The sequence below is a fragment of the Callorhinus ursinus genome, unplaced genomic scaffold (assembly GCF_003265705.2).
Source record: "Callorhinus ursinus isolate GAN/ISIS: 27379988/994484 unplaced genomic scaffold, GSC_fseal_2.0 scaffold2, whole genome shotgun sequence".
NCBI classification, from domain to species: Eukaryota; Metazoa; Chordata; class Mammalia; order Carnivora; family Otariidae; genus Callorhinus; species Callorhinus ursinus.
The window spans coordinates 88,935,989-88,955,230 of NW_027397064.1; the positions used below are offsets into that span (position 1 = coordinate 88,935,989).

Genomic DNA, 19,242 nt, shown 5'->3' on the forward strand with positions numbered 1-19,242 from the left:
TCTTGGTTTCCTTGATCTGTCCTATTGTGTTTTTAGTTTCTCTATCATTTATTTCTGCTCTGTTGTTCCCTTCCTTCTGCTGGTTTTAGGTTTTGTTTGTTGTTCTTTTTCTTGCACCTTTTCATAAGGTTAGGTTGTTTGAAATTTTTCTTTCTCCTTGAGATCAGCCTGTATTGCCATAAACTTCCCTCTAAGAAATTCTTTTGCTGAATCCGAAAGGTTTTGGACTGTTATGTTTTCATTTTCATTTGTTTCCATGTACTTTTTTATTTCTTCTTTGATTTCCCGGTTGACCCACTCATTGTTTAGTAGCATGTTATTTAGCCTCCATGTATTTGTGGTCTTTCCAAACTTTTTCTTGAGGTTGACTTCTAGTTTCATAGTGTTGTGGTCAGAAAATAAAAATGCATAGAATGACTGATCTCCTTGAATTTTTTGAGACTTGTTTTGTAGCCTAATATGTGATCTATTCTGGAGAATATTCTATGTGCATTGGAAAGAATGTGTATTCTGCTGTTTTAGAATGGAATGTCCTGAATATATCTGTTAAATCCATCCGTTCCAGTGTGTCACTCAAAACCATTGTTTCCTTGTTGATCTTCTGTTTAGATGATGTGTCCATTGATCTAAGTGGGGTATTAAAGTCCCCTACTATTATTGTATTATTGATTGTTTCTTTGTATTTGTTATTAACTGTTTTATGTATATGGTGCTCCTATATTGGGTGTATAAATATTTACAATTGTTATATCTTTTTGTTGGATTGTCCCCTTTATTATTATATAGTGTCTTTGTCTCTTGTTAGAGTCTTTGTTTCCAAGTCTAATTTGTCTGATATAAGTATGGCTACTCTGGCTTTTCTTGACATCCGTTTGCATGATAAATCCCTCATTTTCAATCTGCATGTGTCTTTAGGTCTAAAATGAGTCTCTTATAGGCAGCATATAGATGGGTCTTATTTTTTTGTCCATTTTGTCACCCTACATCTTTTGATTAGAGCATTTATTCAATTTACATTCAAAATAATTATTGATAGGTATGTATTTATTGTCATTTTACTTGTTTTGGGGTTGTTTCTGAATATTTCCTCTGATCCTTTCTTGCCTTTCTCTCTTTCATGGTGTGCTGGTTTTCTTTAGTGATATATTTGGATTTCTTTCTCTTTATTCCTTACAAATTTATTAGTGGTTTTTAATATATGGTTACCATTAGGTTTGCATATAGCCTCTTCTGCATATAGCAATCTACATTAAGTTGATGGCATTTAAGTTTGAACCCATTCTTTACCCTTTTACTCTCCATGTTGTAAGTATATGTTGCCTTATTTTGCATCCTTTACTTTGTGAGCTACTTGACAGATTTTTTACAAAAATATCCATTTTCATTACTTTTGTGTTTTCTACATTTATACTGTCACTTTTGGTCTCCTCTTTCTACTCAAAGTCCCTTTTAATATTTCTTGCAGGCTGGTTTAGTGGTCATAAACTCCTTTAGTTTTTGTTTGTCTAGGAAACTCTTTATCTCTCCTTGTATTCTGAATAATACCCTTGCTTGATAGAATATTCTTGGCTACAGATTTTTCCCATTCAGCACTGTGACTATATCATGTCACTTCCTTCTGGCTTGTTGAGTTTCTATTGAAAAATTTCCTGCTAGCCTTATGGGTTTTCCTTTGCATGTTATTGTCTTCTTTGGTCTTGTTGCTTTTAATTTTTTTTCCTTATCATTATATTTTGCCAATTTAATTACAATATATCTTGGTATGGATCTGCCTTTGTTGATTTTGATGGGATTTCTCTATGCTCTTGGATCTGAATATGTTTCCTTTCCCAAATTAGGGATGTTTTCAGTTATTATTTCTTTGCATAAATTTTCTGCCCCTTCTCTCCTTCTTCCGGTGTTATTTTCTGTCAAACAAAATATGCTGATCTTGATTTACAAAGTTAAATGAAAACTAAATTCTTAAAATCCCCCTTCTTGCAAATCTCCTTCCTTTGTACCACCCCATTCCTCAAATCAGCCACAACTATAAAATGACTTTTCATGTCTCTTTTGGGGCTATGTTGAATCTTTATTTAATTTTACAGTCAGATATTTTTGTGATTGTAATATCTTAATTTCATATGAGCCATATTTTAAATGCATCACACCTATATTTAGAGGGATATATATATATTTGAGATCCCTGACAGTGGAACTTATGAAAAGTTCAAAAACAAGGAAAGGGGGGATCTCATCTTCTAGACACCGTTTCTCCACTCCCTGAACTTCAATGATATATCTAATGAGATAGCAGAGGAATGTTGCATTCTTGCTTGAAATCCAAGGTCAGCTGATAAAAAATAGAAAAACAATATGAAAAGGAAAACTTAGAGGTTATGGATAGACAAAACTGAGCTCAAATTTAGTATTTGCCAGAATTATCTTATACAAATGTATTAATATCTTTGCCCTTTAAAGTACATATCTGTAAATTAGGGATAATGTGGTCTATGCTATTGTAAAGATCAGAGGCACTATATGGAGATCTTGTACTTCAGTTCATGACTATATAGTAATTGCTCAATAAACTGAAGCTATTCTACATTAACTCAATGAATATTTTTGAGTACCTACTAAATGCCATGTCCTAATCACTGGAGATAAAGCAATGAATAATACAGACAAAAACATTCAACTGTTATGGATGGTGATAACTCTCATGGAGAAAATCAAGGCAAAAGGAGCAAGGGGAAGCCATGGAGGGGAGTTTGTGATTTTCAATTGGATGGTCAAGTAGGCTTCATGTAAAAAGTGACATTTAAGAGAAAGTTTAAGGAGACCGGGAATGAGGGAATGAAGTTTTGCCCTTCTAAATGAACAGCTCCATAATAAAATGATAACTTGTAAGAGCACTCATCATGTATTTGTATTGTCTGGCTTGTTCTTCTGACTTATCCTCCATCAAATGAAACACAAATCCCAGCTTGAGAACCCTGGGGTTTCTCAAAATGAGAAAATCTGCAGGTCAAGAAAATGGAGGATTAAAGACTGGAGATATCGCTTGCCATTTGATTTCCTTCTATTCTTGCTTCATTTCTCATATTGAAATGTATGTGAATTCTTTAGATTATCAGCAGGAAAAATTTTATTCTATTACATGTTGCATTAAGATTATTATCTTCCTTGTTCTCTCTACTAGAATATCAGGCACAAAAAAAAATTGTAGGGAGAAAAATTACCCAGATAACTCTGTACTTAGTGATGAAAAATAATTTCAGCTATGGGTTTGCAACCAAAGCAAAAGCAATCTGATGTTGAGCTGCAGTGGGAAAGATAGAAGGTTCTTGACAAGATTACCTCATCTCTCTCTCTCTCTCTCTCTCCCCATCTCTCTCTCTCTTTCCCTGCATGCCTCAGTATTCAGGCAATTCTGTCAGTATAGAAATATGAGATAGAATATTAAAATAGCTGTAGGGTCTCAGGAAGGGAATTATAAATATAAATTCTGAGTCAAAAGGGCATTGCCATTTGCTTTCATGTGTCTTCTGGCTGTTAGCCCAGGAACAAAACTGCCTAATACTTTGCAACTGCAGGAGGCCTAAGAAAAGCCACGCTACCAAAATGTTGTGTGAAGTGCAACTTAGAGAAAATGTCCCAAAAGGTGCTGAACACTGAAATGTAGAGATATTTGATAGACAATTCGCATAAAGGACTGAATTTTGCCTTAACTTTTAATTTAGACATTTTAAACATATAGATACTTGACTGCTAATTCAACACATACATAGAAAGAAAGAAATTCTATCAATACAATATTGTAATGTTCAAAAGTTATGTTGATTTACCCTTAATGAAGTGCTAACTTTCTCTTAACTTTTCTTCCTCATGCCCAAAGACAGGACTTATAAGAGGAAACTACTTGAACTGGTGAAGGTAGTCCAAGATAATCATGTAGATGGTGTGATTTCATCAACATTGGCATGCATACATGCTCTCTCATGCCTCTCTGTCTCTCAAATAACCTTCACAGGCTCTTATATGAGCCTGCAACATTAATAATCATTAAAACACAAATTTTCCTTGTTGAGGAAAATTATCAGTCATTTATACCCTTGTATGAATAGAGTCTGAGGACCTGCTATCCTCATGGAATAAAAGGAAAGAAAAATATTTCCAAATGTCTCAAGGAAGAGACAGTGGATAGCCACCATCCTTTTGACCACCATCACCCTCATCATAATGGCTAACATGTACTTGGATCAGGCATGGGAGAATCTGTGTGCTCTGAAAAAAAAACTCTGCTAAGCCTTAACACAGAATACATGGTTCTTAAAATATTTGTACAGGTATAATGCCATTACCAGAGAGTCAAAAATGGCCAAAGGAGTGTCCCAAAAAACATATATGTGGGAGCAGTGCTATGGGCATTGGCCACATAGCTAAAGCTGCTGTCAGAAGTCAGTGAGTCTACTCTTTACCATCATCTCTCATCTACCATAAGATTATAGTTTTAACTGGGTTTATTCTTCCTGTCCCTGGTTATAAAATAAATACTGTATAAAACTTGAGAAATAGATAAAGATATGAAGTAGAAAATCAAATAGCCTACTACCAGAGAAAACAAAAGTTAACATTTTGGCTTATTTCCTTCTAAGCTCTTCTTTTTTTACTTTCAAACAAATAGTTTCCTTTAGTCTACCCAGGAGAGATCATTATGTATATGAACTATTTTGATTTTCTTACTTGAGAGTTAAACCATGAATATATCAAAATGTACTTAAATGTCTTAGTTATGGCAACAACACTATATTCTCTGAAATAGAATAATTATTTTAATTATAATCTTTGATACTATAATATAAATGTAATATAAATGTATATAAATTTATACATTTATATGTGGAAATATATATGAATGTGTATTTATATGTAAATATATTTTTATATATAGTTAGTTGATATATAGTTAATTTTTTTCTATTATGAAGAACCTGACAACAAACCATGACTTTTTGTGCAAAAATCTTGATTTTTTTTCAGATTAATTCCAAGAACCAGAATTAATGGTTAGAATAAGCCCCTTGGTCTTTGGTTGTTTTAAAAATAAAACAAATCAAAACAAAAGACAAGGCCTAAGGACAAGGGTGCCAGATGCTGAGAAAGGACGCAGGCTGAAGAATTGTAGCACATTTTTAGAGGCCTCCTCATTGGGCAAGATCAGTCTAATTGCTAGAGCAATTGGAGATGGGGGGGCAGGAAGCCAAGGGTATGGGGTGGGAGCAGGCATGTCCAGGAGTCCATGAAGAGGGGCTGAAGCAGCAGCTGGGACTGCGGTGGGACAGCAGGGGAGTGGCTATGTATTAAGTATGTCAGTATTTTTATGGCCAGCATGAACAGGTCTTTGTGTATTTGATGAATATCAGAACTTTTTTTGATACATTACTTTCAGGAAAATTTCATTTCATTTCATGCCTTTACCTTTTGTACATGAAAGCTTCCATATTACTGTAATCTCATTAGTATTATACATTGGCCTTTTATATCTTCTCAAATTGTTCTCAGTGAAAATTTGAACTTTTCTTCCAATAGGTTGCTTATTTTCATATTAAATATAATTATTAGCTAATCAAATATTTTTTCATCATTTCTATCAGTTATTGTTAATAGAGACAAAGCTACAGAAGACCTGGGCATTGACCCCAATCTCTATAATCCCCAAGCTCCTTTATTAGGTTCACCATCTGCAAAATGAAAATGAGAACAGACCCTCTATACCAGGGTTGCATGAGTGTCTATATTAAATCACAAAGTTTTATTCAGTAGTAAATGTCAAGTGGAAGCCTATTCACTAATTAAGAGATTGTCCCAAACTGTCATAGGAACTGACAAGATACAAATTTTTCCTTCAGCAAAATTGAAGATAACCACATGTTAAGGACTTCCAAGCACATTGTAGATATTCAAAACTGAATAAAAAACTCATATGTTAACAAAAAAAAGAAAATGGATCTATCACATTGCTTTTTGTCTGTTTTACCTATATCAGGCCATTACTGCATTCTTATGAATTCTAAGGCTGCACAACTGAGCTTATTTGCTTTTCTAAGTATATAGTCATTAATCTGCAAATAATGGTACTTTTGTCTTCACTCTGCTCATTATCCTGTTTTCCTGTTTCAAGCCTTATTGAATTACCCAAAACTAGCTTGTTTACTCTAGTTTTAATGACAATGGTTCCAATGTTGTAGCATTACGCTTGCTTCAAACTGGTAATGTATTTTTTGTTAATACTACTTCCATTTCACTTGAAAGTTTTAAATACAATACAAAGGGGTAAACTATTTTGTTAAAATTATATGTATTTTTAATAATAGGGTATGAATGTCTTTAACAAAACTTTTTATCTGAGTCCCCAAACTATGATTACCCAAAGCAGACAGTCCTAAATTCTAATAATTAGTGAATCAGTAGAGTCCATATCATGGAGTAACTGCTAGCATGCTGCACATGAGTAAAATAGTACTTACTCATTTCAAGTTACAAGCAACTAGAATACAGATTAAAAATTATCTGCATGTCTAGAAGTCCCATTTAAATTCCACTTCCTCAATATAGCCAAACATTGTGTTAGCCATACCACTCTGAAGAAATGCCTACCTCTTTCTAGAAGGTTACTCATGAAACCATAGATTTTCTGGACCAAAAGCACCTTTAATGGCCCCAACAGCCAAGAAATTAGGGCCTAAGTCCTTTCCACAGCATGGCTGAAAAGTACTTTTCAAGCCTATGCTTACTCCTAGAGTCACAGATAACACCTTATCTCTCAAGATGTGTGCTTTCATTTCTGGACAAGTTTGATCAGTAAATTGTAATACTGACTCAAGAAATCTTTCTCTCTTACAACCATTCGTTCTTTAGGGGTAAATATTCTGTAGTTTGATCAACAGGAAATATCTGAAGATGGGAATAAGCACATTCAATTTTTATTTTTTTCTGCTCTCCCCCGCCAAAATCCCCTAATTCTCTGTATTTCCCCAGTCATTCCCAATTTGCTGATATAAACTGTTGGCTTACTCTAGACTACTGAAAAACATTAACCTTTGCTTCCTACCACCTCCTGGCTTCTAAAATTAGATATTGAGAACAATTGCATTGTATTCTAAGTGTCATAGAATATGCTTCTTGGTTCATCCTCAATACTGATGCTTGAGCCACCCAATGGGGTGTCATTATTATTTGATTTTTAATGAATATCGTCTTTATGCTCAAAATTGACACACTGGCTCTTTCTGTTACTGCCCTAATTACACTTGCTTCACTTCTATCCAACTAGCTTAGAAAATAAAACTTCTGTGTCACCTTAACATGTTGTTATGAACAGAGACAGAATTAATAATCTAAAAGATTAGATTTTCAAATAGCTGGTTACTACTAAGTACCTAATATCTCCTTTTCCAAGTCAATAATTAACTTTTATATTTGTTTCATACAGTCTGTTGAACTGGACTGAAGTCAAGAGACCTGGCTTTTCTTCTGCCTTGGTGGTTCTCAGGCTTCTTATCTGTAAAATGAGATGGTTTCTAAATGCTTTTCTATTTTTTAATCTCAGCAGGAATGCCGATGTCTATGTGTTGCAGAACAAGAAAACCACCTAATTGCTCTTAACATATGTCAGCAAAATTATTACCAAAAAGATGTCATGAGAGGATTCATACTACCTGTATTTCATATGTGAGTTGCTTCAGTTGACTAAATATCATCTATAGGGGCATCTGGGTGGCTCAGTTGGTTAAGCATCTGACTCGATTTTGGCTCAGTTCATGATCTCAGGGTCCTGGGATCGAGCTTTGTGTGGGGCTCTGTGCTTAGCAAGGAGTCTGCTTGAGGATTTTTCTCTCTGCCTCTACACTTCCCCCCACTCTCTCTCTCTCTAAAATAAATAAATCTTAAAAAATTTTCAGTAAACATATATACCATTATATATGTTATGGCAATTGAGTCAGTACACAAAAGGTTAATAAAAATAGAAGTAGAAAGCTGGATAAAATGAGATTATTTGAGTTGTCGTCTTGTCTAATCCTTATAAAACTCTCTGGCATTTGAACATAAGAACTGAACAGTACAGCAGGTTCCCCTTTAAACAGAGCCCACAGCAAGGAGAACACATTGCTCATTACTGCCTTCTGGAATATTTTTCCAGGCATAAATGCATGCAGTGTAAATTATTAGCATTCTCCTTTACCAAAAAGAATATGTTTTTTTTCTTTATGTACTTTCTAGCATAAAGACGATATTCATTAAAAATCAAATAATAATGACACCCCATTGGGTGGCTCAAGCATCAGCATTGAGGATGAACCAAGAAGCATATTCTATGACACTTAGAATACAATGCAATTGTTCTCAATATCTAAGAACAACTGCTGAAATGAACATGGTATGGGTACTTCAAGACCTTGAATAAAAGCAATTCCAGTTGCTTTGTGTTTCATTAAAGCACAAACACATGCAATGTACACAACACAACTTTACACTTCCCAATTTGGGCTCTATAAAAGCTACATGATATTTTTCTCTTGATTTCCTCTCCTTAATTTTTGGGTTCATATATTTATTTCATACATTTTCCTAACATTAAACATATAATCTATGGAAAGCAGTGCTATTTATCAATTGTATTTTATTGATGTGGTAGATTAAAGATGACATTAAAAAGTTTGCCATGAGTTTCCTCTCTTTTGAACTGCTCAGAGCCCTAATAATTGCTCAGCTTCTGAACTGAATTTCCAAACATCCGTTTCAAAAACTTTACATTCTCTCTTAAATAGTGGAATCTCTCCACACAATCACCAACCTCTACAGAAGAGAAGCAGAAGACAGAAAGTGTGTATAGGTAACCCCCTGCTCATGTTTCTGAAAAGAAAAAAAAAATAAGCTGACAAAGAATATGAGCATTAAGTGATAAAAGCAGCAATTTCATTTAGAGAGGTTTTTAGTTTCTTTGCTTTTATTTGTTTTTTCATTGTAGTGGGGAGAAGTGGTAGCACCAATATGAATGCCAAGAAAATATTTGCACTAAAGATATGCAGAAAATGATCTGCAGGTATCTGGGCAACCAGGAAGAGAACATTTACACAGTGAAACCAGAGAGGTCTATAAGCTAAGAAGGAAGTAGAACCTTGTAAGATACATTATAGGAGTTGAGCACAAGTACTAGACAGGGCCAATGGCCTTGTTTGCCATGGATTGGAGTTCAGTGACTGAGTTGAAAGGATACTGAAGTCACAGGATAATGCAAAACTCTCAGGTATGCTATAGATTGTAGAACATGTGGGGAGACCATTTCTCTAAAAGATAGGAAGTTCCTCATTGTATAATAATATATTGTTCTTCTACCCAGTGCTTGCAATTAGGCAATGACATGTTATCAGATAAACATGTCCCAGTCGGTATGTGAGCACTTTAACTAAGTGCTATAAAGCACTGCTTTTTCATGCCAGAAACATGTGGACCTAGGAATTTTAAATAAATCAATTTTTATTTCATATTGCTTATTTACTTGAGCAGAGGATGCTAAATATCTATAGCTTGAATTTCCCTTGGAGTTCTTCTTATAGTAACCTTAAAGGGCACCCATATTCTACCCAAGGCAAAGCCTGTTATTAATACAGTGTTAGAGCTCAGTCAGAAAAATTCCAAGTGTTGCTTCCTTTGTTTTGATAAGTTCTCTATATTAGCTCCTATGTGCACCTTTATGTAAGGAATCACTGTGCAGGCCAAATGTTCCTTTCTCTAGATAGCTTATAAGCATCTGGATAAATTTACATTAGAAATTCAATTAACTTAATATTGAAAGGTCAATTAACTTGGCCATGATAGAGATTGGTTTTAATTACTTTTCCTTGCTGGGCTTCTCTTCTTGTCCAAGCACAAGTGACACTATCAAATGATAGTCTCATTACCTGTTGGGTGTCTGAAACTCATATGCAAAACTCACTGGTAAGGACTGTCTTGGTTAAATGAATTTACTTTTATAATCCTTAGGACTTAGAATATCGGTAAGCAATGACAGGGTATTTTTGCTTAAACAATCTCTATAATATTGTTCATGACAATATCGTTCATTATTTGTCCTTGCTGGTTTCTCTTTTTTTGGTGGAAGATGATAATAAATAAAAATTATTTTAAATAGTTAGCCCTTATTACATCATATCACAGTATATTATATGAAAAATGAACAAATGATTACATTAAAAACAAGTGATTCTATTCCATTAGAGGGCTCTTAGTTATCTTTGTGTTCACATGGGTCACAATTTAACTCACTCATGTGTCACTAGAGCACTTATACTTGAAAAACCCAGGGGATTACCACTTGACACTATATAACAAGTTGTAGTGTAGTGTCTACTTGTTACCAGGAGGTAACCAATACTAAGCTATCACTTAATCAAAAGAAAATAATGAAAGAAAGAAAGGTATGAGTATATAAATAATATATATGATTATATTTTACATATTAATATACTAACTCAGATCTCCAGGTGATTAGCAACTTAAAAAGAAATCAAACACTACTCAGGAGTTTGATATAAGGTAAAGTCTGCAGATGAAATTTTTTGTTTATTTTTGAAGAAGGGACCAGCCTGTACCTTACAGGAGCAGTAACAATATGCTAAGTATGATATAAATGTTATCTATATAGTTCTCACTACAACAATATGATATATAATTCATTGTTTCCATTTTACTGATGAGCAAACAGAAGCTTATATTCCAGCCAAGGTCACACATTTTCACACTCTAATGGCAGAGTCAGAAACTACACCCACATCAGTCTGCCTTTTCAGATTTCCCATTTTCTCCTAGGATACAAGCACAGCTCTAAGAGTAGTGAGACCATGAAGTGCTTATAAAAGTGGATTTGGGAGTGTGTTGGAGGGCAGTTTGGGAACTGAATCAGAGGAAGGGAACAGTTTTGGCCAGTGCAACTCAAAGAGTAGGGCCACAAGAGTATAAATTAACTATTTCATTAAACATATTTTCCACCATATTTATAGTTTCTCAATGAAGGGAACTGTGCACTGATTTCCATGCCAGTGGATGCTTCTTATCTCCTCCAACCATTAACAGTTTGCAAACCAGCAAGCAGTCCATGGACCACACTTGGGTGGCACAAACTTAAGGGATATCTTAGGAAATTTTCCTTTACTGTGAACAATTAAATGATTTTGGATAAAAGTTATCCTTAAAGTTACTCTATGTGTTTTTCCACTTATAAAAAAGTATTAAAAAGCCACATCGGGGCACCTGGGTGGCTCAGTCAGTTAAGCATCTGCCTTCAGCTCAGGTCATTATTCCAGGGTTCTGGGGCTGAGCTCTGCATTGGGCTCCCTGCTCAGTGGGGAACCTGCTTCTTCCTCTCCAGCTCCCCCTGCTCATGCTTGTGCTCTCGCTCTCTCTCACTCTCTCTCCCTGTCAAATAAATAAAATCTTTAAAAAAATAAATAAAAAGCCACATCTTATCCATATTTCAGATACTAATGAAGGCTTAAGTCTTAAGTGTTATAAAACTATGGGGGCCCTTAATCTTAGTTGAATTGATACTACTCTTACCAGTTTTAATAAGCCAATCTCTTCCAAGAACAAAGAAAAATAGTTATCTTAGAGAATGAACAATATTGCCATCAAACAGCATGATGTTTGGAGTGAAATACAAATTTTAAAAATGTGTTATTCATACCTGCACCTCCGCCAATGCTTAGAATCTTAATTTCTGATTTTCTATCACCAATCCTGAAAAAAAAAATATGTCATTTAAGAAAAATATGCTATGTGCTTTGTAAAATCTGATTATAAAGTCTAGTTGAAGAGAACAAACAAATTATAATGAATAAAAACTAGGCCAACATGAAAGGTCACACTCATGTCAGTAGTTACACTGCTGTGTTTAGAAATCTTTAGAAAATAGGTTCCACTCATTAATGATTTTCAACTGGGAGACTTTTAGAAACAGCACTATAAACATTTCAGAGATAGGAAATGCCATTTGTTTAGAGATTGTTTGGAGAACAAGAACAGATAAAGTGAGCCTTTGAGTCTAGTGATCTAATAAGCCATCCGTTATAGATGGGAGGAGGTTAAGGTGATTCACACTGTATATCTGCCTTCTTTCTTGCTAACTTCCTTTCAATGAACAAATGTTTATTAAACATTTATTATGTGTCTATATTTAGCATTGGGGATATAAAAATGAATAAAACACTACTTTGCTCTCAAGTTAAAATGTGAGATAATAAAGCTCAGTATTAAGAGAAGGGAAAGATGGCAGAGTAGGAGGACCCTGAACTCATCTCCTCCCACAGACATACTGAGGCCACAGTGACATATAATGCAACTCACCCTGAAAACAACCTGAAGACTAGCAGAACAGATATTCCACAGCTAAAGACATAGAGAAGCCATATCAAGAAAAGTAGGAGGGGTAGAGATGTAGAGATGTGGTAGGAAGCAAACCCCCAGCATGGCAACTACAGGCTGGAGGGATCTCAAAAGCATGGAGAGACTTCCTAAGGAGTGAGGGGGTGAAGCCCCATCTGAGGCACCCCCTGTTATAGAAACCTGTACCAGGAAGACAAGCCTTCATAACATCTGGCTTTGAAAATCAGCAGGAATTAACTCCAGGAGAGCCAGGCTCTAGGAAACAGAGACTCTGTTCTTAAAATGCCAGCATACAACATCACTCAATCAGAACCCAGTACAGAAACAGAAGTTTGAAAAGTACCTGGACATGTAGGAAGGAAATTGATTGACTAATCTTGGGATTTGTGCTGGAGGGGCAGGGATCTATAGAAGCTTTCTCCAGGAATGAAAGTGCTGGCAGGCATCATTTTTCTTGCCCTTTTTCAGTCTGGCTAGTTGGATGCTGGTAGGAGACAATGTTGACACTCTCTGTCTACTGCTTGCTCACACAAGGGACACCCCTGGAGCACCTGGTTCTGGGAATGGGGGCATTGCTCTACTGAGCCTCACAAGATGCCTTCTACATAAGACAATGACTTTCAAGACCATGAGATATAGCAGACCAACTAATGCATAGAAATAAACAGAGAGTCATATAAAATTAGAAGACACAGGAATATGTTCCAAACAAAAGAACAAGACAAAAATCAGAAAAAGAACTAAACAAAACAGATAAGCAAGGTACCTGATGAAGAAACGAGAGTAATGTTTATAAAGATGCTCACCAGATTTGGAAGAAGAGTGGATGAACTTCATGAGAACTTCAGTGAAGAGACAGTAAATGTAAAAAAGAACTAATCAAAGCTAAAGAATACAGTAACTGAACTGAAAAATATACTAGAGGGAATCAACAGCACATTAGAGGATGCAGAAGAAGAGATCAGCAATCTGGAGGTCAGGATAGTGGAAAGCACCCAAGTTGAACAGCAAAAAGAAAAAGGAATTTTCAAAAAAATGAGAATAGGTTAAGGGACATCTGTACATCAAGTGTACTAACATTTGTATTACAGGGGCGCCAGAAGGAAAAGAAGGGGCAGAAAATTTACTTCACGAAATAATTGCTGAAAACTTCACCAACCTGTGAAAGGGAGCAGTTCCAGGAGTCACAGAGAGCCCCAAACAAGATGAACCAGAGGAGGTCTACACCAAGATACATAATAATTAAAATGCCAAAAATTAAAGATAACATGAAAATCTTAAAAGCAGCAAGAGAAAAGAAAGCAGTTATGTACAGGGGAAATCCCATAAGGCTATAACCTGATTTTTCACCAGAAATTTTCCAGGCCAGAAGACAGCGGCATGATATATTCAAAGCTGAAAGGAAAAAAAAAAAAAAGCCTACAGCCAAGAGTAATTTACCTGCAAGATAAACATTCAGAATCAGAGGAGAGATAAAGAGTTTCCCAGACAAACAGAAATTAAAGGAGTTCATCACCACTAAACCAGATTCACAAGAAATGTTAAAGGGATTTTTTTTTATGTGGAAAAGAAAAAGCCATAACTAGAAATAAGAAAATTATGAAAGGAAAAAAAATTCACTGGTAAAAATCAAATAAAGCTAGGATGAAGGATAAAACACAAAAGTAGTGAAATAAATTCTAGCTACAAAAATTAGTTATGGATTACACAGAATAAAAAGATGTAAAATATGACATATATATAAAACATGGAGGGGGAGTAAAAATGTTTTTATTTTAAAATGTGTTTGAATTTAAGCAACCACAGACTTAATATAGACTGCTATATACATAGGATGTTATATGTGAACCTCATAGTAACCACAAAACAAAAACCTATTAATAGATACACAAAAAATAAAGAGAAAGGAATCCAAGCATTACACTAAAGAAAGTCATCAAATCACATGGCAATAGAGCAAGAGCAAAAGAGAGAAAAACTACAAAAACAATTATCAACAATCGTAAATATTTATTCACCCATCATAGAGGCACCTAAATATATAAAGCAAATATCAGACATAAAGAAGCAACAGTAACACAATAATAGTAGGGGACTTTACATCCCATTTACATCAATGGATAGATCATCCTGGCAGAAAATTAATAAGCAAACAGTGGCTTTGAACAATACATTAGAACAGATGAACTTAACAGATACGTACAGAACATTCTATTCAAAAACAGCAGAATACACATTTTTTTCAAGTGCATATGGACATTCCCTAAGATAGATCACATGTTAGGCCACAAACTTGTATCAGTAAACTTAAGAGAATTGAAATTGTATCAAACATCAGAAAAGATCACAATATGAAACTAGAAATCAATTACAAGGTAAAAAAAGGAAACAAATGGAGGCTAAATAGCATGCTACTAAAAAAACCAATGGGTCAACTAAAAAATCAAAGAGCAAATTAAAAAAAAAATACCTGGAGACAAATAAAAATGGAAACATAGCAGTGCAAAATGTCTGGAATGCAGCAAATGCATTTCTAAAAGGGAAGTTTATAGTGATACAGGTCTACCTAAGAAAGAAGAAAAATATCACATAAACAATCTAATCATACATCTAAAAGACTGGAAAAAGGATAAATGAAGCTCAAAGTTAGTAGGAAGGAAATAATAAAGATCGAAAAGGAAATAAATGAAATAATGACTGAAAAAACAATAGGAAAGATCAGTGAAACCAAGAGCTGGTTCTCTGAAAAGTTAAACAACTCATAAACCTTTAGCCAGATTCATTAAGAAAAGTAGAGAGAGGACTCAAATCAGAAATGAAAGAGAAGTTACAACTGACACCACAGAAATACAAAGGATCATAAGAAACTACTATGAAAAATTATATGCCAATAAATTATACACCGAGAAATAGAAGAAATGGATAAATTCCTAGAAAAATACAATCTTCTAAGACTGAATCAGGAATAAATAGAAAAATCTGAAGAGGCAGATTACTATTGACAAAATTGAATCAGTAATCAAAAACTTCCAACAAACAAAAGTTCAGGACTAGAGGGATTCACAGAAGAATTCTACCAAACATTTAAAGAAGAGTTAATACCTATTCTTCCCAAACTATTTCAAAAAATGGAAGAGGAAGTAATGCTTTCAAATTCATTTTGTGGGGCCAGCATAACCCTGATACCAAAATGAGATAAAGATACTAAAAAATTTAGAAAAAAAATTACAGACCAATATCCAACATAGATGCATAAATTTTCAACAAAATATTAGGAAACCAAATTCAACAACACATTAAAAGCATCATTCACCACAATCAAGTGTGGTTTATACTGGAATACAAGGATGGTTCAATATCTGCTAATCAATCAATGTGATATATCAAATTAACAAAATGAAGGACAAAAATCATATGATCATCTCATTAGATGCAAAAAAGCATTTGACAAAATTGAGCATCTATTCATGATTAAAACTCCCAACAGAGTGGGCTTAAAGGGAACATAGCTTAACATAACAAAGTCCATATAGGAAAAACCCACAGCTAGCATCATACTCTGGTGAAAAGCTAAAAGCTTTTCCTCGAAGGTCAGGAGCAAGACAAGGATGTCCACTCTTACCACTTTTGTTCAACATACTACTGAAGTCCTAGCCACAGCAATCAGACAAGAAAAAGAAATAAAAGGCATCCAAGTTGGTAAGGAAAACGTTAAACTGTCACTATTTATAGATAGGATACCATATGTACAAAACCCTAAAGACTCAGTAAAAAATTATTAGAAGTATAAAATAAATTCAGTAAAGTTGCAAGATCCAAAATGAAATACAAAAATCTGTTCCATTTCTGTACACCAGTAACAAATGAGCAGAAAGAGAAATCAAGAAAGCAATCCCATTTACAATTGCATTAAAAAGAATAAAATATTTCAGAATAAATTTAAACAAGGAGGTGAAAGATTTATGTTTATTGAACCATTATTTATAATAGCCAAGATATGGAAGCAACCTAAGTGTGAATGGATGAATGGAGAAAATTGTGATATATATATACAAAATGGGATATTACTTGCCATTTGTGACAACACGGATGGACTTAGAGGGTATTCTAAGTGAAATAAGTCAGACAGAGTAAGATAAATGCCATATAATTTCACATATATGTCAGATCTAGAAAACAAAACTAACAAATAAACATTGACAACAACAACAAAAAAAACCAAACAGGCTCATAAATACAGAAAACAAACATGGTTGCCAGAGGGAGGGGAGTGAGGTGATGGGTGAAATAGGCATAGGGGTTTAAATGGTACAAATGTCCAGTTATAAAATAAATAAGCTGTGAGAATGCATGTTCAAGATAAGGAATTTAGTCAATAATACTGTAATAATGTATGGTGACAAACAGCAACTATACTTATTGTGGTGAGCATTTTATAATGTATATGATTGTGGAATCACTATGTTACACACCTGAAACAATATGGTATATCAACTATACTTGGATTAAAACTAAAGAAAAAAATAGAGCCCAGTATTATGGTTCTAGTACAAAAATGGAATGGGATTGATTTACTGAGAGGTAACAGCAGGACTTGCTTTTGATTGATATTAATAAAAGGGGGAAGGGTATTATGACTGACTACTTTCCAGCTTGGATGACGGCATATGGTGAGAAAAAGGAAGCTGGAGAATATAGTTTGATGGCAAGTTTGTGTTTTGTCAGGGTATTTTGTTTTGTTTTTCCTTTTTAACAAATCTGAATTCTACAGACATTTGGATATGCAAGATTTAAGTTGAGTGGGAGACAGATCAGGGTCAATGATGTATTCTGGAGAGTTAGCATCATAAAGCTATGGTCAAAACTAGGAGACTAGAGTCTATCACCCAAGCATATTGCAAAGAATTTGACAAGCTGTGGGATAATGATGTAATGCCAACTTTTAAAAGTCCCTGGACTATGGGGAACACACAAAGGGGACAAAGAGGAAAACAGTAAAGCTCAGAGAGGATAGAATTAGAGAAAGAGAAAGCCACTGGTAGTGTTAACAGTAACAGAGTGTACTACCAAAACATAAAGGAGGAATCATCTCCATTGGATTTGGCAATATGAGTGTCTTTGATGATAGTTTTAAAAGGTTGAGGTCAAAAGTCAGATGGCAGTGAGATTAAAAGTGAATAAAGAGAAAGAAGATCTAGGGCGTCTGGGTGGCTCAGTTGGTTAAGCAACTGCCTTCAGCTCAGGTCATGATCCTGGAGTCCCGGGATCGAGTCCCACATCAGGCTCCCTGCTCTGCGGGGAGTCTGCTTCTCCCTCTGACCCTCTTCCCTCTTGTGCTCTCTATCTCTCATTCTCTCTCTCTTAAATAAATAATAAAATAAAATCTTTAAAAAAAAAAAAGAGAAAGAAGATCTAGAGATTGTGGAAATATAATGAAAGAGTGAGAATGGAAAGGGGAAACCCGAACTGAAAGAGTCGTGTTTGTTTATTTGGACTCTAGCTTTGTCTTTTGTTTTTTTGTGTTTTTGTTTTTGTTTTTTTTTTTCCCCTGAAGTGAGAGAGCCTGGACAGAGTAGTAGAACAAAAACAGATTTAAACAAGTTCTTAAGGAACTGGAAAGGATAGATTCAAGGACACCTATGAATGAATTGCCTTCCTTAGTTCTAATTATTTTCCCACTCATAATCATAGTCCTAATACAACCATCCCTATCTATGCTCTTGGTTAATTCTTAAAACTGCTTTATATCTGTAGATAGCATAGTGAAGCTATGGAGCACAACATCAAGGTTGAAGTCCTATCCTACTCGTACATTATCCTTAAGCAAGTTATTTAATTTCTCTGCATCTTTATTACCTATGAAGTAGGATAATAGTATCACCTACTGTGTAGAATTGTAATAATAGTATCTAGTTTAAGGAACAGTTGTGGGGATTAAATGATTTAATTCATGTAAATCTCTTAGAAATGTGTCTGCACATGACAAGCACTCAACATATATTAGCAATTGTTATTATTCCAGCCACAGCTAAGTGATTTCACTTTTTGAATATTCACAACTTTTCTATGAATTAGACACTATTATGAACTCACTTCATATATTATGATTAATAATTATTGAAAACTTACTATTTTCCAGTCAAGGATCTAAATGCATAACATATAACAACATCAACAACAAAGTTTATTATTTACAGCGATATACTGGAACTCTCCCCACCTCACACCTTACCTCCAGATGGGGATTGTTTCTCCAAGGAAACAAACCATCTTGCTGAATAAACTTACAATATTGACATCTGAGAATCTCCCAACAAACAACTGAGTCCACATCCAATTGCTATAGCGAGCCACCCACTCACCCCCTCAGTGAACAAACTTCACTTACATACACAAAGAGGATCTGAACACCTTTTTAGTGTCTCACTATTGATTGGATGGACAATCAAATCATATCAGGTAGCTAGGGAGCTCCCCTAACATGAGAGAGACCAAAAGAAACAGAAAAAGAGCACTCAGAAGAAACATGCAGAGAACAGGGGAAACTTTTATAACAGATAAAAAAGGTCTTACATGAACAGGCTATAAAAAAGACCACTTTTGAAAATTAAAAATATAATAGTAAAAAATTAATAGAAGGGCTGTAAGATAAAAATTGTAAAAAGTGGATATATAAGAAAATTAGAGAATTAATTCAGGAGGTCTGGTGTTTGATGAATAGAACTTCCAGAAAGAAAATCAGAGAGAAGGGATGATAGAGTAATACCAAAATTTCCCTGAAATGAAAGATCTGAATCTTGATTGAAATGGCCCATGGAC

The 19,242-nt window shown here is 34.6% G+C and overlaps 1 protein-coding gene across 7 annotated transcripts in view; it reads right to left on the bottom strand.

The window, feature by feature from the left end:
* The window catches only part of HNMT (histamine N-methyltransferase), a 156,239-nt gene that overhangs the window by 109,129 nt on the left and 27,868 nt on the right, over positions 1-19,242 (bottom strand). For all 7 annotated transcript variants that reach the window (XM_073884480.1, XM_073884486.1, XM_073884487.1 and 4 more), the window contains one exon: positions 11,726-11,778. In XM_073884480.1, the coding sequence (XP_073740581.1) occupies positions 11,726-11,778 (53 nt within the window). The remainder of the gene's footprint in view (positions 1-11,725; positions 11,779-19,242) is intronic.